The following is a 17,517-nucleotide window of genomic DNA, read 5'->3' on the forward strand; positions in this document are numbered from 1 at the left end:
TTCAAGCTTTACAAAATCAAAGCTGATAATTGGATAACTTGGCATGCACATAAAACTTTCACTTAAACGTTTCTGAAGCTTGCAAAAGAAAGCCTTCAGATAATATCAGAATTGCGTGCACACTGGTACATATATAATACGGAAACCTGCAGAAATTCAAAATAATACATTCAATAAAAGGTTGCAGTCTGATGTATGCTGTACGGAACAATGTGATGATTGAGTACGCGTGTCATTGTGTGGAGCTGAATACTCTTCACAACTAGACAACTGAGAATGATATATCTTTTCTCAAGAAATGGCAACTTCAAGCACCAGTAGTTCCATAATACACAAAGGGTACAAAAGCAATGAAAGAATTGAGCTCTACAAGGGGAAGAGCATCGTTTTGAGTACAGCCTACAACTTTGCACACTGACAAAAATCACCAAAGGACTCAGTACTCACAATAAGCTAACTGGTTACTTCACTATAATCCAGCATCCCACTCACCACCAGTTGAAAAAGAACATATTGATGCTTCCCCGTAAAAAAAGTCTATTTCACAATGTGTGATCTTTGCTACAACTAATACGAGAACTCATGCCCTCTGAGGGATATGTATTTCTTCATCCATATGGCAATGTCCTCAGCACAGGCCTGGGCTTGTGGAGTCTTCAAGAAAACATCCAGGGTTGCAAACTCGTGAACTGTATCCTTGTAGTCGAGAACCGGTGAGTCGACATTAACCTTGCGGAGTTCCTCAGAGTAAGCAATCGCTCGATCTCTCATCCAGTCATGCTCAGCAATGACTGTCAAGGTCGGAGGCATGCACTTCAGTGGCGGGCCTCCTCTGCCAAGAGCCAGAGGATTGGCCGCAGGGTGGTCTAGGTTGAATTCTTTCTCTGACAAAAATAATCTCCAAGCAAGTATACATGTGGACTTGTCATAGAAGTACGAGTTAGCAAGCCTTATTTCTGAGTGCGTCGGAACACTCCCTATGAAGAAGGGATACATCAGAACTTGTGCGACAACCTTAATCGGGTCGAATGGCTTGCTATCTTCGACCACCTTCCGAGTTACATAATCCGCAATATTGGCACCACAACTTGCACCGAGTAGAACACATCTGCACCAAGAATAAGATACACTATCTGGTAAAAACTTCAGCAATAGTAACAAACACACAATTAGCACAAAAGGAACTACAACAGCTGACTAGACAAAATAGATAGCATGACATAAAAGTAATCAGGCCTGTGCAATTAATTTGTCCAGGGTCTACTCTCAGGTATGTGAGATGAAGACTGTACATTCACATCTGTATTAGAGTCAGCAATACATCTTAACTCCAGTAATTCAGTGGACTCCTATTCCATGATGAATCCTAACATGATGTGAATGTTCTCCTTTTCCAATCCTGATTACTTAACTAGCATTCAAAGTTTCCAAGATCATGTTACTACCATTAGCAGTCATGCACTCAATATGTAACTTCAAAATAAATGTAACTTTGCCCAACAGATGCTCACAAGACAACTTTATAAAGAGAAGGCCTTCTCACATGCCAAGTAAAACGTAAAATGGCATTAACCTCATATATACAATGTCAATGATGTGCTAAAAAATGGCATGATTATCTGATATTTGCAAATTCTGGAGGTGCCTACTTCTTTTATTGCGAGGAACTCCATTCTCGTGATCTTGTCCAAACCGACCCCCATCAGCACACACAATGACACAAACAGCTAAAGATCATGCAGATGGTATGATATAAAAAAAACTAACTGGATACAACACTCGGTCAAGCTTAACTGTCAACTAACAGACATTAATTTTTTCCTCAAGGAAGACACTTCCCTTGTAGCATGTTTGTTGAACTGGTAAATGAACATAGATTACACACAAAGAGAAACTACGGAACGTTCAAGTAATCAAATTTAAAATTCTTAACACAATTCTTGGACTCTCCCACTTATAGTCAATTTGGCATTGCAATTTCATGTTCACTTCGCTTACCCTATGTAGAATGACAGTGTAGCACAGCTTTTAAACATAGGGATTAGTAAGTTTTACCTTGCTGGATCACCATGTGCAGCAATCCACGGCTCAACAGTGGACGCACCGAACGTGTCCACACCACCCCCAACCTTGCTCATCATTGCTAGATTGGCCTGCTTGGCGATCCACTTGAGAACCTTGACCCCGTCCTCAAACGCGGCAGGGTACCGGCTCTCCGGCGCGAGCCTGTATCCCACCGCCACGACGATGGCGTCGCAGAGCTTGGACACCCTCCTGCAGAAGGCGTCGTTGGCGGTGGCGCTGCTGCTCCCGGTGGCGAACCCGCCGCCGTGGAACTGCACGACGATGGGCAGCCTCCGGCGCGCCGACGCCGGCGCGCGCGGCGAGGAGACGGCGTGCGGGAGGTACCCGCGGTACGGCGCGGCGGCGTTGGACGCGGGGGCCGGGGTGGGGTCGCTGGCGCGACGCGAGTGGGCGAGGAGGTGCGCCTGGGGCGGCGGCGGCGCGGGGAGGAAGATGCGGACGGAGAGCGAAGAGTTGGGGTCGATGTGGAGGTCCTTGGAGGCGACCCCGTCGGCGGCGGACAAGGCCGGGTTGGCGGGCGCGGTGGCCTCGTCGGGGCGGCAGGAGACCCCGAAGGCGGCCGCGGCGGGGTCGGGGCCGCCCCCGGCGGCTGCGAGCGACTGGAGGCGGTGGCGGAGCCAGAGCTTGAAGAAGACGCTGTAGATCTTCACGCCGACGCTCGGCATGGCTCGCCGTCAGCCGGATCCGCGCATCACACGGGGCGATCCTCCCTCGGGTGGGATCCGGAGCGAGCCCTCCGTGCCCCCGGCGGCGGCGCCCGATCCCGTCCGCTTGCGGCGGGGGATAGGATCGGATTGGTTGGGTCAAGGTGACGCGTGGCGGCGGGGGGAGTGGTTGGGGGTGGAGAAGCGAAGCAGGCGAAGCGGAATGGGGATTGGCGGGGTGGCCGCCCCGGATGACGATGGCCGGCGGGCGGGCGGCAGGAGGGGGAGGAGGAAAGAGGCTGGCGAGGCAAGCAAGGAACTAACGAACAATCGAGAGGGAGGAAGCGGGGGTGGTGGTGGGTGAGGAGGGGAGGAGAGGATGGAAGGAAAGCACGGGGAAGGAAGGGTGGTTGATGTTGGCTTTGGACGGAGCCTGGATGGCTGGATGGAAGCGTCAGCCGCGTCCCTCACAACGTGACGGTGCGGTGCCGCCGCCAGATGCGCCCTCGATTCAATTCAAACCCCCGCTCCGCGCTCCGCTTAGCCGATGTTTAGGCCCCGTTTGGAAGGGCTTCACCAGCGGCTTCACGAGCGGTTTCAGGTGAAGCCCTTCCAAATGTTTGTTTTGGGACCGGCTTCACATGTGAAGCCGGTCTTGAAGCCGCTAGCGGCTTACACAGGTAAGGTGAAGCCATGAAATCGTGGCTTCACGCGACTTACACATCAATCTAACAAGTGAAGCTGTTTTGCCAAACATTTTCTAAAACGGCTCCAACTTCATCAGAAAAGCCGCTCCATCTGAAGAGCCGGAGCTGTTTTTGGAAGAGCCGGAGCCCTACCAAACACACCCTTAGTTTCCAAAAAAATTTGTATAGGACTTATCACATCGAATATTTGAATACATGTATGAAGCATTAAATACAGTTGGAAAAATAACTAATTACACAGTCTAACTGATTAGCACGAGCGGAATCTTTTAAACCTAATTAGTCCATAATTGAATATTATTTATCAAATAACAACAAAATATGCTACAGTACCAAAATTCAAACTTTTTCACCAACTAAACACACCCTTACTGATTTTGAAAAAAAAAATCACGGCACTTTTTTTCTTCCTCTTTTGGGTCTCGTGATTGAATTAAAATAAATGGATGTATTTGAGGCCCTGTGGGAATCTCGTGGATACCCTAGTATTTTCTTCTATTTCAAAGGTTTCCAAACGAAAGGGAAAAATTGAAACGGGGCTGAACTATCATAACCGGTAAATAAATTCAACTGAGAAGAAAAGGAGGCTGCGGCGGGGGTGAGTTGCCGAATATCTATTCGGAAAGGTGGAACCCTCCGCCGAGAGCGAGAGCCGAGAGCGATGGCCAAGACAAGATTCCAACGGTGCGACCGAATTTCATGACTGTTATCCTTTTTCTAGAAAACAGAAAACTAGCTTCGCAGCTCGCGAGCAACAACGTGGCTGACTGAGCAGAACGGTCGCCTCTCATGTGCGAGCTTTTGGGCTCGGTCTCCGGTTTTCCATTCCCAAAAACTCGTTTTAGTGATCACACGCTCCACGCTGGATCCAGGATCCTTGCCTCACCGTCCAGCTCAGCAAAGCGTTGCTTCGTCAGCACGGCCGTGTGATCCAGGCATCCAGCTGCCGATTGCCGGAGCGCTCGGGCCCGTAGCGGATTCACCGGAAGGAGAAGGAACGCTTCAACGGGTTGGAGGAGACCGGAGACAGCGCGCGCCGCGTCGAACGACCGACGAGTCTGCGGTTCCGCCTCTCGTCTTTTCCGCCCCCGGACGCGCCGAATTCGACGGACCAAGACGATTTTCTTTCTCCAACTTGAGCATTTGGCGCCGGACATTGCTGGATCAGGACATGACGATCCGGGGTGATGTGTTTCCCATGGAATCAGTGGCGCAAGAAGCCAAGGTTACCCACGGAAAGAGCATGCATGCCACGCGGACCTGTGATGCTGACCACAATCTATAGGATTGATTTTTCGAACCTGCTGGCGGTCAGCAGGCCTGACGAAACACTACACACAAATAAACATTATTGTTTACGTCCAGGATATATGATTAGAAAACAGAAACTATCATTAAGACAAAAGCGGCCATGCTGTCTATTTTGACAAAATTACCTTCCGAACACCTTAGAAAAAAAGCTTTGTGCAACCGCAATGAAAAGTCTCACATGGAATCCTCGTCTAAGTACTAGTACTAGTGAATCACCATGCGTAGAAGTATGGCTACTTTATTAACAACGTGGACCAAACAACTTTGACGCTCATCTTGTAAGGACCGCAGGCAACGGTCTGCTCGTGTGCTCCTTCCATCCGTGGAGCGAACTCGCAGACGCAATGGGCGGTTCCAGCACTCTGATCATCACTTCGCGAACTTATATTTTTTTTTTCGCGAACCAAACGGCGACCACCACACGGCGCAGCAATTGCAAGGCTCTGTCATCGCCAACAGTAATTGCCTCATCAACGTCACTGTCTTACAACAGCATATGATGTGGAACAGCGGTGGTGCGAACAGTATATTAGATCCACCTCGCTAAGCCTGCTAACAGAATTGTCCTCTTAATCACGGAGTACATTAATCCAACATCCACATCAATCAATACTTTGCTAAGTTGTCTGTCATTGCTCTCTCTGTCTTCCCTGATCTTCAGATTTATCTCAAAGTAGGCATCACTGCTAAAGACAATTCCTCAACTTGGGCCACTCAGAATCAAAGATGCACCCTACAAAAACGATCACAGAAAATGCCATCAATATATCTGTTAGTGCGTGGCAAGTCATTCATAATTAACTTGGCTTAAAGAATATAGGTCACACATGTGTTGTCCCTCAGAAATAACACAGCATCAACACAAGTTATTAGCATACTAATAATTTGGACCGAGGAAAATGGAACCGCATGTGGCAGCCAAGATCTTAATAGAACAGTGTGATGCTTTGATGACATATTTCATGGCACCTATTCATCATGATCTACTTTCAAGATATATTGAAAATGATTTTATTTTCATAATAACAGTAAATGATATGCCAAAGGGTTATCAAGTACTAGTTATAAATATAGAACTGCACCCGTAACATAGCATATGAACTGCACCAGTAACATAGCATATGAACTGCACCCATAGCCAATAAAATACACTCGGCAAAAAAATTAAGTAAAAAAAATTTAAAAATACCAAATGGACTTGAAAATTTACCAAAATTTCACGTTAAGCAATCTATGTTATCTATTGCCTATACAAAAAGTTTTGAACTCAAACAACAATTCGACCATCAATTTGACTCCAATTCTTATCGGATCATTCTCAACTCTATGATTTTTCTTCGGAGATGTATCTGTTTGTAAGCACGTACATGAAAAAAGTGTGCGAAACCTCCTCAACTTTTTCTCACAATATACACATATGATATTATGACATCTTGCCAAATCTCATAATTTTTAGACTTTGTTTGCTATTTTTAAATTTTTTAGAAAATTCAGAAATTGGATGTTTGCCGAGTGCCCACCCCTTGGCACTCGGCAAACACCTCTTTGCCGAGTGCCAACCTCTAGGCACTCGGCAAACATCCTTGTTTGTTGAGTGCCTTTTTTTGCTGAGTGTTTTCTCGATGGCACTTGGCAAATAGATTGTTTGCCGAGTGCCCGAAAAATTGTACTCGGCAAACCCCTTGGTACTCGGCAATGTTCGGGTTTCCGGTAGTGCATGGATTTGCAATAAAATGCTACAATGCAAAAATAGTATGAGTTTCTATATTTTTTTTGGCGGGTAGTATGAGTTTCTATATTAACTACTGATAAAGCAAGTACTTGCAAATAAACCACAAAAAATTCAAGCCTAGCTACACTCTTCAAATACCTCTGTTAGTGACCCGCCGCTCAAAAGAGACTCGTCCCTCACCGCCCGAAATCGACCGAGACGATCTCGTTTCGTTCGTGTATAGGCAAGATGGTGGGCGGGCGTTGGGCATGGGGGAGAGGCCGAGAGGGGGGCATCAAATACGACCGGGAGTCGATCGGGACAAGTGGAGGACGCGTCTTCGTTCTACTTTAACCTCTTCTTAGCGCCAACCGTACGTGCTGTAACAATGATCCAGCTTACAGAGCTCGAGAGTCCTTGCAGGCTTGCAGTTGCAGCTGTACTGCAGATCAGAAAGAATGAGAGATCAACATAAAGATTTGGAACGCCGCCTACGGCTTACTGGATCTATTCTTCTTCTTCTTCTTCTTCTTCTTCTTCTTCTTCTTCTTCTTCTTCTTCTTCTTCTTCTTCTTCTTCTTCTTCTTCTTCTTCTTCTTCTTCTTCTTCTTCTTCTTCTTCTTCTTAATTCTTGCCGCATGATTACATCCTTTGCCTTCCATGCCTAGAAAAATTCAAATCGCATATCTTGTCAATGTCATGCCAAGATGCTTATTCACCAGTAACATACGGTTCGCAGCGTTCGGTCCGATTGGGCGGGAACTGGAAGTGCCAATGGGCCATGGGCCACCTTTATATTCCCCACCGATAAATTCTAGCAATTACGAGTTTATACTAGAACTCTACACCATCTATAACATGCTATAATGAGCCAATTCTTCTCTCTCCTTGTGAAAGTTGGCTACCTCCGGCATCTAGTAGATGAACAGATTCATTGATGTGGCACATCAGGCCATGAGGCGACCACTGAGATGGTCTAACAACAGGAGTCCATACCACAACATACAGTGAAAACTAGGACATATTTATTCATCGCTCTAGATGATCAAGTCATGGCTATAAATGCATAGGAACAGCTTAAAATGTACTCCCTCTGTTTTTATTTACATGTAGTATTAGATTTGTCTTAAGCCAAACTTGGCAAATTTCGTCCAAACTTATATAAAGAAATAATAATATTATTTGCAATACCAAATTTGTTTCATCTCGAATCCACCATGAAGTATATGTTGGTAGTGCATATATTGGATAGTATAGTTGTGGCTATATTTTTATATAAATTTGGTCAAAGTTAGTCAAGTTTAACTTAAGACAAATCTAATACGACTTGTAAATAAAAACGAAGGGAGTACAACGTAGACCAGAGAGTGTAAGGGGCATTCAATCACATTTTCCAATTGAATCAACTATGCATGCGAGACCATCCAGGGAAAAGGCATTGGTGACACAAAGTACCAGTGATACTGATCGACCTCATTGTACAAATCCCATTTCTTGAACCGTGAAAAGCTTGTTCGAAAACAAATTTGAACAGCATGCAGAGATCGTGAATACGTCTATAGGCCGGAAGGAGCAAACACAAATGAAACCCAGTGGAAAAGGAGGTTCAATATTATATCCTGTACGAGTGTCAGACACAAGACACAACTGCCAAGATTAGTCTCACGAGACGAAACACTCCAATGACTGCCGCAGAAAGATTCTTTCGTTCCCATATTACACATTAATCCACAAGCCGTGCATCGGACATCTCTGCCAGTCATGTAAGTATCCACAGCGTATTATGAGAGGTCAGCAGGCATCTAGACGATGTAAATATGTACAGGCATTGTATGCGAGATCAACAAGCATCCTGGCAATGTCAGTATGCACAGGCACAGTACCATAGGCCAACAAGTACCTAAGTCCTTTCAGAGCGAAGTACTGCTATACCAGAAGCGTGATCCATCAAAGCGAACTATCTCATCATGTACCAAGCACCCCGAACCCTTTCGGTCAAGCAACGTGCAGGCAGTAGCCACGCAAAGGTAGTCACGCCATCGCCGTTCAGTGCCTGTGATGGGCTCAAGGGCCCCGTTTGGTTCGTTCTATTCTAACATTTTTTAGAAAGGGATCTTGCATGCATGTAGTACTAAATGAACTCTATTTGCAAAATTTCTTCATGGATGGGTGAAATTTTTCGCGAAAAATCTAATGACGGTAGTTAATTAATGATTGGCTACAGTGATGCTACAATAACCATCCTCTAATCACGTGGTCAAATGCCTCATTAAATTCTTCATGGTTCCTAACACCGGGATTTTGGAGTTAATTTTGCAAACTGTCAAAGGTTGTAAATAGCCGGATATAGCCACCGCTATAGCCTGCTATAGACTTTGGGAGTGAAGAAAACTAGGATATCCACCTCTTAGCTCTAAAAGGCTAAATCCGCTAATAGCTAGCTATATCCCGCTATAGCCGCTAAATTATGGGTTATTTAGCCAACTAAAGCATATATATTCTTTATTTATTGTTAGTTTAGTACTGAACTTCATCATTTACAAAATTTAGTATTTCATCAACGATGTAACGAGGGAATGAAGCCCAATATGTACATCAGTGCATGAAATTTTCTTAATTTTATATTTATATGCAAAATTACTCACAGATTTATCCATGGTGTTGAATAGAAATGCATAATTGTGAGAAGCTTCTAGAAGATTAGAGAGTATGCATGAAATATAGTTACCATGCTTCATGGTGAAATATGGAATACTCTAGAAATTAGATATTTGTATGGTTAGATAAGCGTGAGGAAAATTTTAGAGTTAGATATTTATAAAGAAGTGTGTAGAAAATGGACACATGGCAAAACCATATGAGTCATGGAGTCTTATAAATTGGGGTGCTCCCCTCCTCTTGCCATACTATGGCATAAGAGGTCTCAAGTAGAAGATGACAAAGTTACCATGTAGTTTAGTAGTGTTATGGTAGTGTGCTGATATAAAGAGTGCAAGAGCCTTGTGTTGTACTAAGTTAGGTGAATAAAGATTCCCATATAGAGTTCATTTCTCGTATTATTGTCCAGTTGAAGGTGTTAGGGGCGCCGATTTCTCAACACATGGTATTTACAAAACCGCTAAACGGGTTCTTAGCCTCTACAAATGCTAACCGCTAAATACCTTAGTCAACTATTTTAAACACTGAAACTGGGTTTATTTAATATTCGTAATTAGCGGTCAAAGTGTGTTCTATGGATTTATAGGGAGAAACCAAACGAGCCTTCTTATGGTAGGACAATACGTTCCCCAGCTGTGAAACCTTTTTAGGAACTCCCAGATGATCTCTGTATTTATCTGTTTCATCACAAACACCAAGAATCACTATAACTCTGGAAATCGGATGGCTTCTAGAAACACCACCGACACCCTTGGAAAGCGCCTCCTTGAGTTCATCAACGCCTCCGGTGTTATCTAGTTACGCACCCAACACCTTGTAAATTTCTGAGATAATGTTTTTGTCGAATCGGAGGGTCGTAAAATCGGTTTGCACCCACTGTTGTGGCATCCACACTCAAATGACAGCTGCTGACTTACATCACCTGAAACAATGTGGGCGTGCATGTCTTTAAACCTGTGCCAAACAGAAAGCCTCCAGGTACAGGTTGGACTAGGAAAACAACAAACGGACCTTGACATACTGATATTCTGCTTCTAGGCTACTGTCACTTCCAGGGTCTGCCCATTTGGTGGGCAAACCAGCTTGCCGTAGATCTCACCGTTTCCAGCTTCTCTGATAGTCTTCAGGTTGATGCTACCTCCCTAGATACAAAAATAAAAATAAAATTTCAGAATCCTAGCCACAGTTCCGCTGTAGGTTTGAACGAACTGGCAAGTCTATGTTCCACAATATCCACATTCTCTCTTCATCCAATCATCCAATATGTTTACGCAGCAGTATATGAACATCATCTGTAAAAAACATAACCATACTGTTGGATGATACTAAACAACATAATCATGCATACTGTTGGATGATACTATGTCATCATGTACTAGGACTTGTATCTGTCTACAATCAAGATACATAGGATATCACACGCATACCAATCAAATGAATCAAGTAATTCTCTCCCAAATATTTTAATCTATCACATACCAATGACAGCAGTCACTTCTACCTTCAGCCTCGGAACTGAAAAAACATTACTTATATATGATCTCCCACGTGTGATTATGTACTAACGGCCTCCCGAATGTCCAGGTGTTGTCCATTTGTCTCTTCCTCGAATATTTCAATTAAAGCAGGTCCACAAATAGTATATTCGTATTGTCGTTGCTTCAGCGGGGCAGCAGCAAACAAAACATAGACAAATCGCATAGGAATTACTCAGCCTACAGAAATCTTGTAAACCAGTTAGAATCCTTCACATATACTTCTTTAACAAAGTTGGTAACGTTAAAATGGGTCGGCGTGCAACATGGTGCAGACATTACGGAATAGGAATATGGGGCTGGGGCGTTTGGAGGCATTTGATCGAATAGCTGAAGCGCCATGCTCTGTGCCGGTGCGTTGGTGGGTGGTGGAGCTACGTAGCACGGTGTGCTGGCCTCTTGGGTCGGCAACGAGCTGCCGTAATCGTGTGATCCCAACGAAGAAAGAAGACTGCATTGCAGACGAAGGTCTCGGCAGACGGCGGGTTCCACTTCCATTTTGTTTGTTCAATGGCGCCCCGCGCGCACCCCTTCTCCTGCTCGCCTGCTCGATCCTGTGTTTCCTTTGTGCATGCTCCTGCTCCACGGACTCGCAGGTGGCTCGTGGCTACTAGCTAGTCCGGTACCCGGCCGGCCACCGCATGGCGAACGATGTGAACGTAGTGGCGTGCCCTCGAGGTCCTGGCCGCGGCGCCGTTGCCCGCGTGTGTCCGCGAAGAGGCGAGAGCGCCTGGCTCCACGAGAAAACGAGCCCAGTTTCCTGGTGCTGGAGCCTGACGGTGTTCATGGTCTCTGCCCGTTGTATTAGGCTCGACCTCGAGCGCACATGGTGGACGACACGGGAAGCACGATCGGTAACCACCGCCTAGCAGATGCGGATCGGAAGAGGTTTGGATATGGGGAAGCAAGCATGCATTGTTTCGTTCCAAATCGTGATCACCAGATTGACGAGAGAGGGAAAGCATAACTGAACCTACCTCGTCGGTAACGGCATACCACCAGAGCGGCGGCGCCTCAGATCGAAATCATCTGGACGCTGACGTTGATGTGGGAAGGTGCCCGCAGCGTGTTTTTGCTCCAGTCTGGCGAGGACACCTAGAAAGAAAGGCATGGCCGTGGCCAGTGGGAGGGTTTTGTCGTGTTCTTTGGATAGTTTCCATTAAAACCCTCGAATTTTGTATATTATATATTATGTCTCCATTGATCTGTTTTTTTTCTTCAAAACTCTCCGTTATCTTTTCCTTCTGCTAATAGATTGTCTTACTGCATAATACAGAGACATATTGATGTGACTTTGGAAGCAAATATGCTGGAACTTCTAGTGCAGCTTACAGACCAATGGAAATTCTTTTAATCAAAATAACAAACTGGTACGCAACATTTGATCCAATCTGGATCAAGGTGTTACAATAAAATAATTTTGTACTACTAATATTCGCTTATAGGATATGGATACAATTTATGAGGACAAAATTTAACGTTGCCCAGACGATGAAATGCATTAATCTGCATGTATCATTCACATTGCATGTAACACTCCTAAAACTAATCTGAGCATAATCATGTCATCATATACATCATCATTTAAATTTAAAACTATATTTGGGTTGATTTCCGGAATGTCCGGATTTTAATCCGGAATATCCGGGTTAGGGCTTACCTGGAGTATCCGGACTGAAACCGAAGTATCCGGGATTACTGTAGCGGACGCGTGTCCAGCACACAGACACTTAGATGCCACCTCGCCCCCTCGGGCCCACGTGTCAGCCCAAGCCCACATACACCAGCACCCTCCCCTTTCCTGCTCACTCTTCCTCACTCTCACTCTCTCCAACCCCTTCTCTCTAACCAAGCCATGGAGGAGCTCCCCCTTCTCCTCCACCATTAAAGGACCACCTCGCCGGAGCTTCGCCGGAGCCACGCCGGAGATCGACGCCGACGAGCTGTGCCATCCCCCCTTCCTCTCCTTGGAGCTTCCCCAAGCTTCTTCCTCCATCTCCTTCCTCTTACTCAAGCTTCAAGCAAGGAGGACGAGCTCGAGCTTCACCAAGCCCTCACCACCATCTTCAAGACCTTGCTAGCGTTGCACTCATCACCGGTAAGCCCATCCCCTTCCCCGATCTATCCTCGTTGCCCTAGGTTGGAGCCATTAGAGCCCCTCTCATCATTGATGACCTAGAGCTCTCAAAACTCAATGCATATTGGTTTTAGCTATCAAAATAGACTCTCCACATTCCTATGAACCTTTAGAAACAAACCTCACCCCAAACTGAGGTCGGAATCGCCGGGAACAGACTTTTCAATATTCATACGTCGAGCTGCCGGAAAGTCTGGGGTTACTGTAGAAAAGTCCGGGGTCCGGACTATCCGGGGTTGAAACGAGGACTATCCGGGGTTGCCTGTCTGGAGTGTCCGGACTGAAGTCCGGAGTGTCCAGGAACCCCAATAAAATAGTCATTTGATAGTTATTTAATCCCATTGTTTTTAGTTATACTTGATCCCCATATGTACTATATATTTAGCCTCTTTTATCATGATTTTTGCACTAATAAATCATTCTTCTCATATCATATGCATCTCATAGCAATCATTCATGGCATATTTACTTATCAAGCATCATTGCACTCGTGTAGAGACTGTGATGCCAGATCAAGAGGAGTGTGAGCACGAGTTGGAGATCGTGGGTGACGACGCTTCCATTGAAACTCAAGGCAGGCACCTAAGCATTCTTTTACCCCATATTTTAGATCAATGAAGTTTATATATGTGTCTTGATTGTGCATGAGTTACTATGAATGGTGATTCGAACTTGGGAAAGTATGGTAGAGCCATGTTGAGAGTGGAACTCAAATGGTTAGACTTGCTTGAGTTGATTAAGGACCGATGCGTAATCGCTTTGATACTTGAGCACTTTTCCGTACAAACCACATGCTTAATAATGGGAAGGTAAGCCAACTAGCATGAGCCACACCTTGTCTTGATCGGATTCGGTGCGAGTCGTGATGGAGTGTGATCGGCGGTTCCGGTGCACGTGTCCTTCCCGACCGTTCGATCATAGCCGGTTGTGTTTGTGTGAAAAATTGAGGCATGAATCAACACTTATCCTTGGCCATGGGTATGGTCGTTGGTCTTGTACTCGTGTGGGTAAGGTTGTACACCCCTGCAGGGTTTTTGATCTATTGCAATAGCCGCGCTCTCGGACATTGAGCACGCTCTTATACTTTGACTTTAACGTAGAGTTACCGATTGGAATTCATGGAAGATTGAGCTTATGATACATGATCACTTTACTTATGCAATTTCATTGATGTACACTTTAGAGATCATAGATGCTATGTGTTTTGCTTCTTACAACTTGATCAAAGTATATGTTTTTTATGCAAAATTAAATACCATGACCTATCCTTGCTACTAACCAAATGCATTCTCCTTGAGATCGGACTATATACCCATGTCGGATAAGTACTGCGAGTACCCTTTGTACTCATGGTGCTATCGTTAAAGTTGTTGCAGGTGATACCCAGCCGGAGGTCGTATTTGGCTACTTCTACCCTGCGGACAGAGGTGTGGGTGAGGAGTAGATGGCTGTTGGCTCCGAGAAGGGCACTATCGGCATATAGTGTTACCTTCTATTTTTTGCGTTATGTATGGAGTGCGCTTTGAGTAGACTTTCCGCTGCAAACTCTGAAAAACTTGATGTAATATGTTGAACCTCTTTATAATGTAACTTCGTGTCTGGATGTACTTGTGTAATGATATTACTGTTGTGCTAGTGGAGTATGTTTATCCTGGGCGGTGCTCATGACACATTCCAAGAACTATCGGGATTGGTCGTTTCTAATTGAGTTGATCAATGGACGATAACTCGATTAGGCGAAATTAACATGGGCTGGTTCCTCACATTGCAGTTCTCTTTGAGGCAATTATTTAAACTGAAGCAGCCTCTATAGCACAACAAGTACGGGAAGCAGCCTGTACATATAAGCACTCCATATTTCTTCAAAAATGATTATTGGACTCAAGTTCACTATATTACGGTCGAGAGTGGAATAAAGAAACCAAATATATATAGAATAGCTGCTTACCTTAATAGTAATCATTACAATGCCATTATATGATCTCAGTAAAAAAAATGGAAGAATCAATATGGCGTGCGACTCGAGCAAGCTGCAGCGCGCGTGCTTGGCCTGGCGAGGGGTGAGCGGCGCGGCGGCGGCAAGCGGTAGCGCGTGTGCTTGGCCCGGCGAGCGGTGAGCGGTGCGGCGGTGCAGCAAGTGGTTGGGCACAGCAGCAGCAGCTTCAAGCGGCGGCGGCGTTCGAGCGCTGCAGTTGCCGGCGCTAGCAGACCGCAAATCGACTCGTGCGGCCCCGGTGAGCGCGTGTTATGGTATGTGACACATCTATAGCATAATTGCGAAGCAACATTCAGTGAAGAAAGTACAGTACATAACCAATATGTCAGGATCATCGATCTTCTTCAGAATCTCAAGCACAGAGCAAGATTATAGGACCATGGACTTTGGCCCGTTTGGCATAGCGCAATGAAAATTCCTGCCCGTTGGAGGATGGGTGATGACATCAACTACTCTATCTAAAGCACAAACCAATGACCAGCTCCACAATAATCAACAAGAAAACCAAATCGAAATATCCAGCCATTCAAATCATAAATCAAGAACCGGATTCGGCCATCTAAGCATGAAAATCATGAATCAAGAACCGGACCCGGCCATCCAGGCATACGAATAAAAAAAACTATCAAATCCTAACCCGCGTGAGAAGGCAAAGGAAGAGGATGGAGATGAGATTACATGAGAGAAGTCATCCGAAGGAGATGAACGCTGTGGGAGAGATCGTGGTGTCACCGTCGCTGCCGTGCCCCCTCGCTGGTTCGCAGCGCAGCCTCTATCCACCGCGCGCTGATGAAGCCGCTGCCTCCCGTGACACAGACGAGGTCACGGCGAGCCGCGCCGCCGCCGTCCCCGACCGACGCCATCACCGCACGATGCGCGCGTCCTCCTCTCACTGCAGAGGATCTCGTTCCTGCTCGTCGTTGGCCGGCGGTCGCCGCCTTCGAAGTGCGACGTCCATTGAACCCCGCGGAGCTGCCGGTGAACCGAGCGCACGGAGCACCGCGCGAAATGCCATGGGCTGCGAGTACGGCGGCAGTGTGAGGTCCGCGCTCGCCCACCCGGCCAGTCGGGGACGAGGCAGTAGTGGCAGCCGACGACGCGACCGGCGCTGTGCTCGTGGAACATGCTAGGTAAACAGTCATAGGACTCGTGCAGGGACACGTACGTCCCGCCAGTGGCGGTGGTAGAAGGCGAGGGGAGCCTGGACAGCGACAGCGCGCGCGGTGGCAGGCTTGACGCGCCCAAGTAGAAGTATCAAGTCCTCTACATGGACCGGTCCACCACACGGAGATAGTCAGATAGAGGAGCCGATGACTGATGAGCACGTAGGCAGCTGTATCACCAGGGGAATTTCCCGTCTATAAAACTCAGGCGACAGCTCGACCCCGTCGTCCACCATCACTCGCCGCCATTGACGTCGGAGGGTAGAGATTCAATCAAAGGACATCCGTGATGAACCAAATATATATCTTACCAACGAATATATGAAAACTAATCACGACAAGGCAGTATGAGATGTAAATATACGGCAAAATTGGCTAGGGGACACTCAAAAAAGGTGGCTTTTGCTCCAAGCCACTAAAAATACTTGTCTTTGCCACAGACCATTACAATTCAGTGGCAATTAGCTGCTGGACATTATGACTCATATTATAATATATCCACCTCAAAGAGGTATGAACATTCTTATAAAAGACAAGTATGCCCTTACCCCTTCACATCCACATTTGAGCAATATAAAAGGGCCAATATAACAGATTTTCACTGGACATTTGAGCATGCAGTTCACAAATACAAAATAGCAGGTTTAGCCACATTGGGTTATAGAATTCACCCTTAGAATACAGCATGGTAAAAGAAAAAGGACTTAGAGGTCCTGCAAACCAAAAGAAATGTTTGAGCCACATCTGACTATCCTGATACTAGCAAGTGCCCACATTAGACCTACAACAAAATACTACATAACCTACATTTCCATTTTCTTGGACCTAACTACTTTTAGCTTTTTCGCCTCTCCCTTCTCATCGACATGCATTGGAGATAGAGCTGAGCAGGTAATGGGCTGTATGGAGCCTTCATATTCCAGCATCCTCTTGCGGCTGTAAAATCGATACAAAAGCATGTCAACTAACTGAAGTAAAGATGACAACCAAGAAGACAAAGATTTAAGAAGTTATACCCCCTTGTCATCGGACTAGGTATTTGAACAGGAGAGATGCTTATACTTGGCGTGGATGGCTCTAGCTGCAACCTTTTTGACATACTGCAATGAAGAAACCTATGAGATTGTAGTAACATATTTTTTTTTACATTTTGCAAATGCAGTTGTACCTTCTTGTCACAGGGTTTGATGTGGAAACAGAAGGGATAAGTCTATTTGGTGTAGCATTGTAAATTGGTTAGATATTCAAATTAGTGGACTACTAGTAATAATCATACTCAAGTCAGCTGAAAATTTGAGGGGAAAACTTACAATGGTTCAGCAGGTGATGGTTGTTCTTGTGGTGGATCAGCAGCACATGATGTCAGTGCTTCCTTGCAACAAACAATGCATGCTCTCCAGCCGTCCAACATCATGCACAGCATCTGATTCATCCTTTCTCAGAACACAAACTTGTACGGATAGCCTTCTTGACTCCCAATACATGTCAATAGCATGAAGCAATTTCTGGTCAGAATTGATCTCTTCATAACTACGGCTCATATTATCCCAATATGTGACGCAATTTGTGT

General features: G+C 45.6%; 1 protein-coding gene and 1 long non-coding RNA gene across 2 annotated transcripts; both read right to left on the minus strand.

Annotated features, from left to right (window-relative positions):
• Window positions 1-219: 219 nt before the first annotated feature.
• LOC120674191 (probable carboxylesterase 16) lies at window positions 220-3,113 on the minus strand. The gene is made up of 2 exons (XM_039955329.1): window positions 2,056-3,113; window positions 220-1,108 (listed from the first exon to the last, which is right to left on the minus strand). Exons 1-2 carry the CDS (start codon window positions 2,748-2,750, stop codon window positions 568-570), a joined length of 1,236 nt encoding a protein of 411 aa, XP_039811263.1. The 5' UTR covers window positions 2,751-3,113; the 3' UTR covers window positions 220-567.
• A 13,409-nt stretch (window positions 3,114-16,522) lies between these two features.
• On the minus strand, window positions 16,523-17,480 carry LOC120676945. Its single transcript, XR_005676046.1, has 3 exons — window positions 17,258-17,480; window positions 16,964-17,047; window positions 16,523-16,883 (listed from the first exon to the last, which is right to left on the minus strand). It is a non-coding gene; the product is annotated as an uncharacterized LOC120676945 (long non-coding RNA).
• Between the last annotated feature and the right edge of the window lie 37 nt (window positions 17,481-17,517).

This window comes from Panicum virgatum, chromosome 5N (assembly GCF_016808335.1).
Source record: "Panicum virgatum strain AP13 chromosome 5N, P.virgatum_v5, whole genome shotgun sequence".
In the NCBI taxonomy this organism is placed as follows: domain Eukaryota; kingdom Viridiplantae; phylum Streptophyta; class Magnoliopsida; order Poales; family Poaceae; genus Panicum; species Panicum virgatum.

Excerpts from the sequence above, each read along its gene's own strand:
- LOC120674191 (XM_039955329.1), bottom strand. The coding sequence starts at position 2,750 with ATGCCGAGCGTCGGCGTGAAGATCTACAGCGTCTTCTTCAAGCTCTGG. Across the intron at positions 1,109-2,055 it reads GCACATGGTGATCCAGCAAG|ATGTGTTCTACTCGGTGCAA; the intron begins GTAAAACTTACT and ends TTCTTGGTGCAG.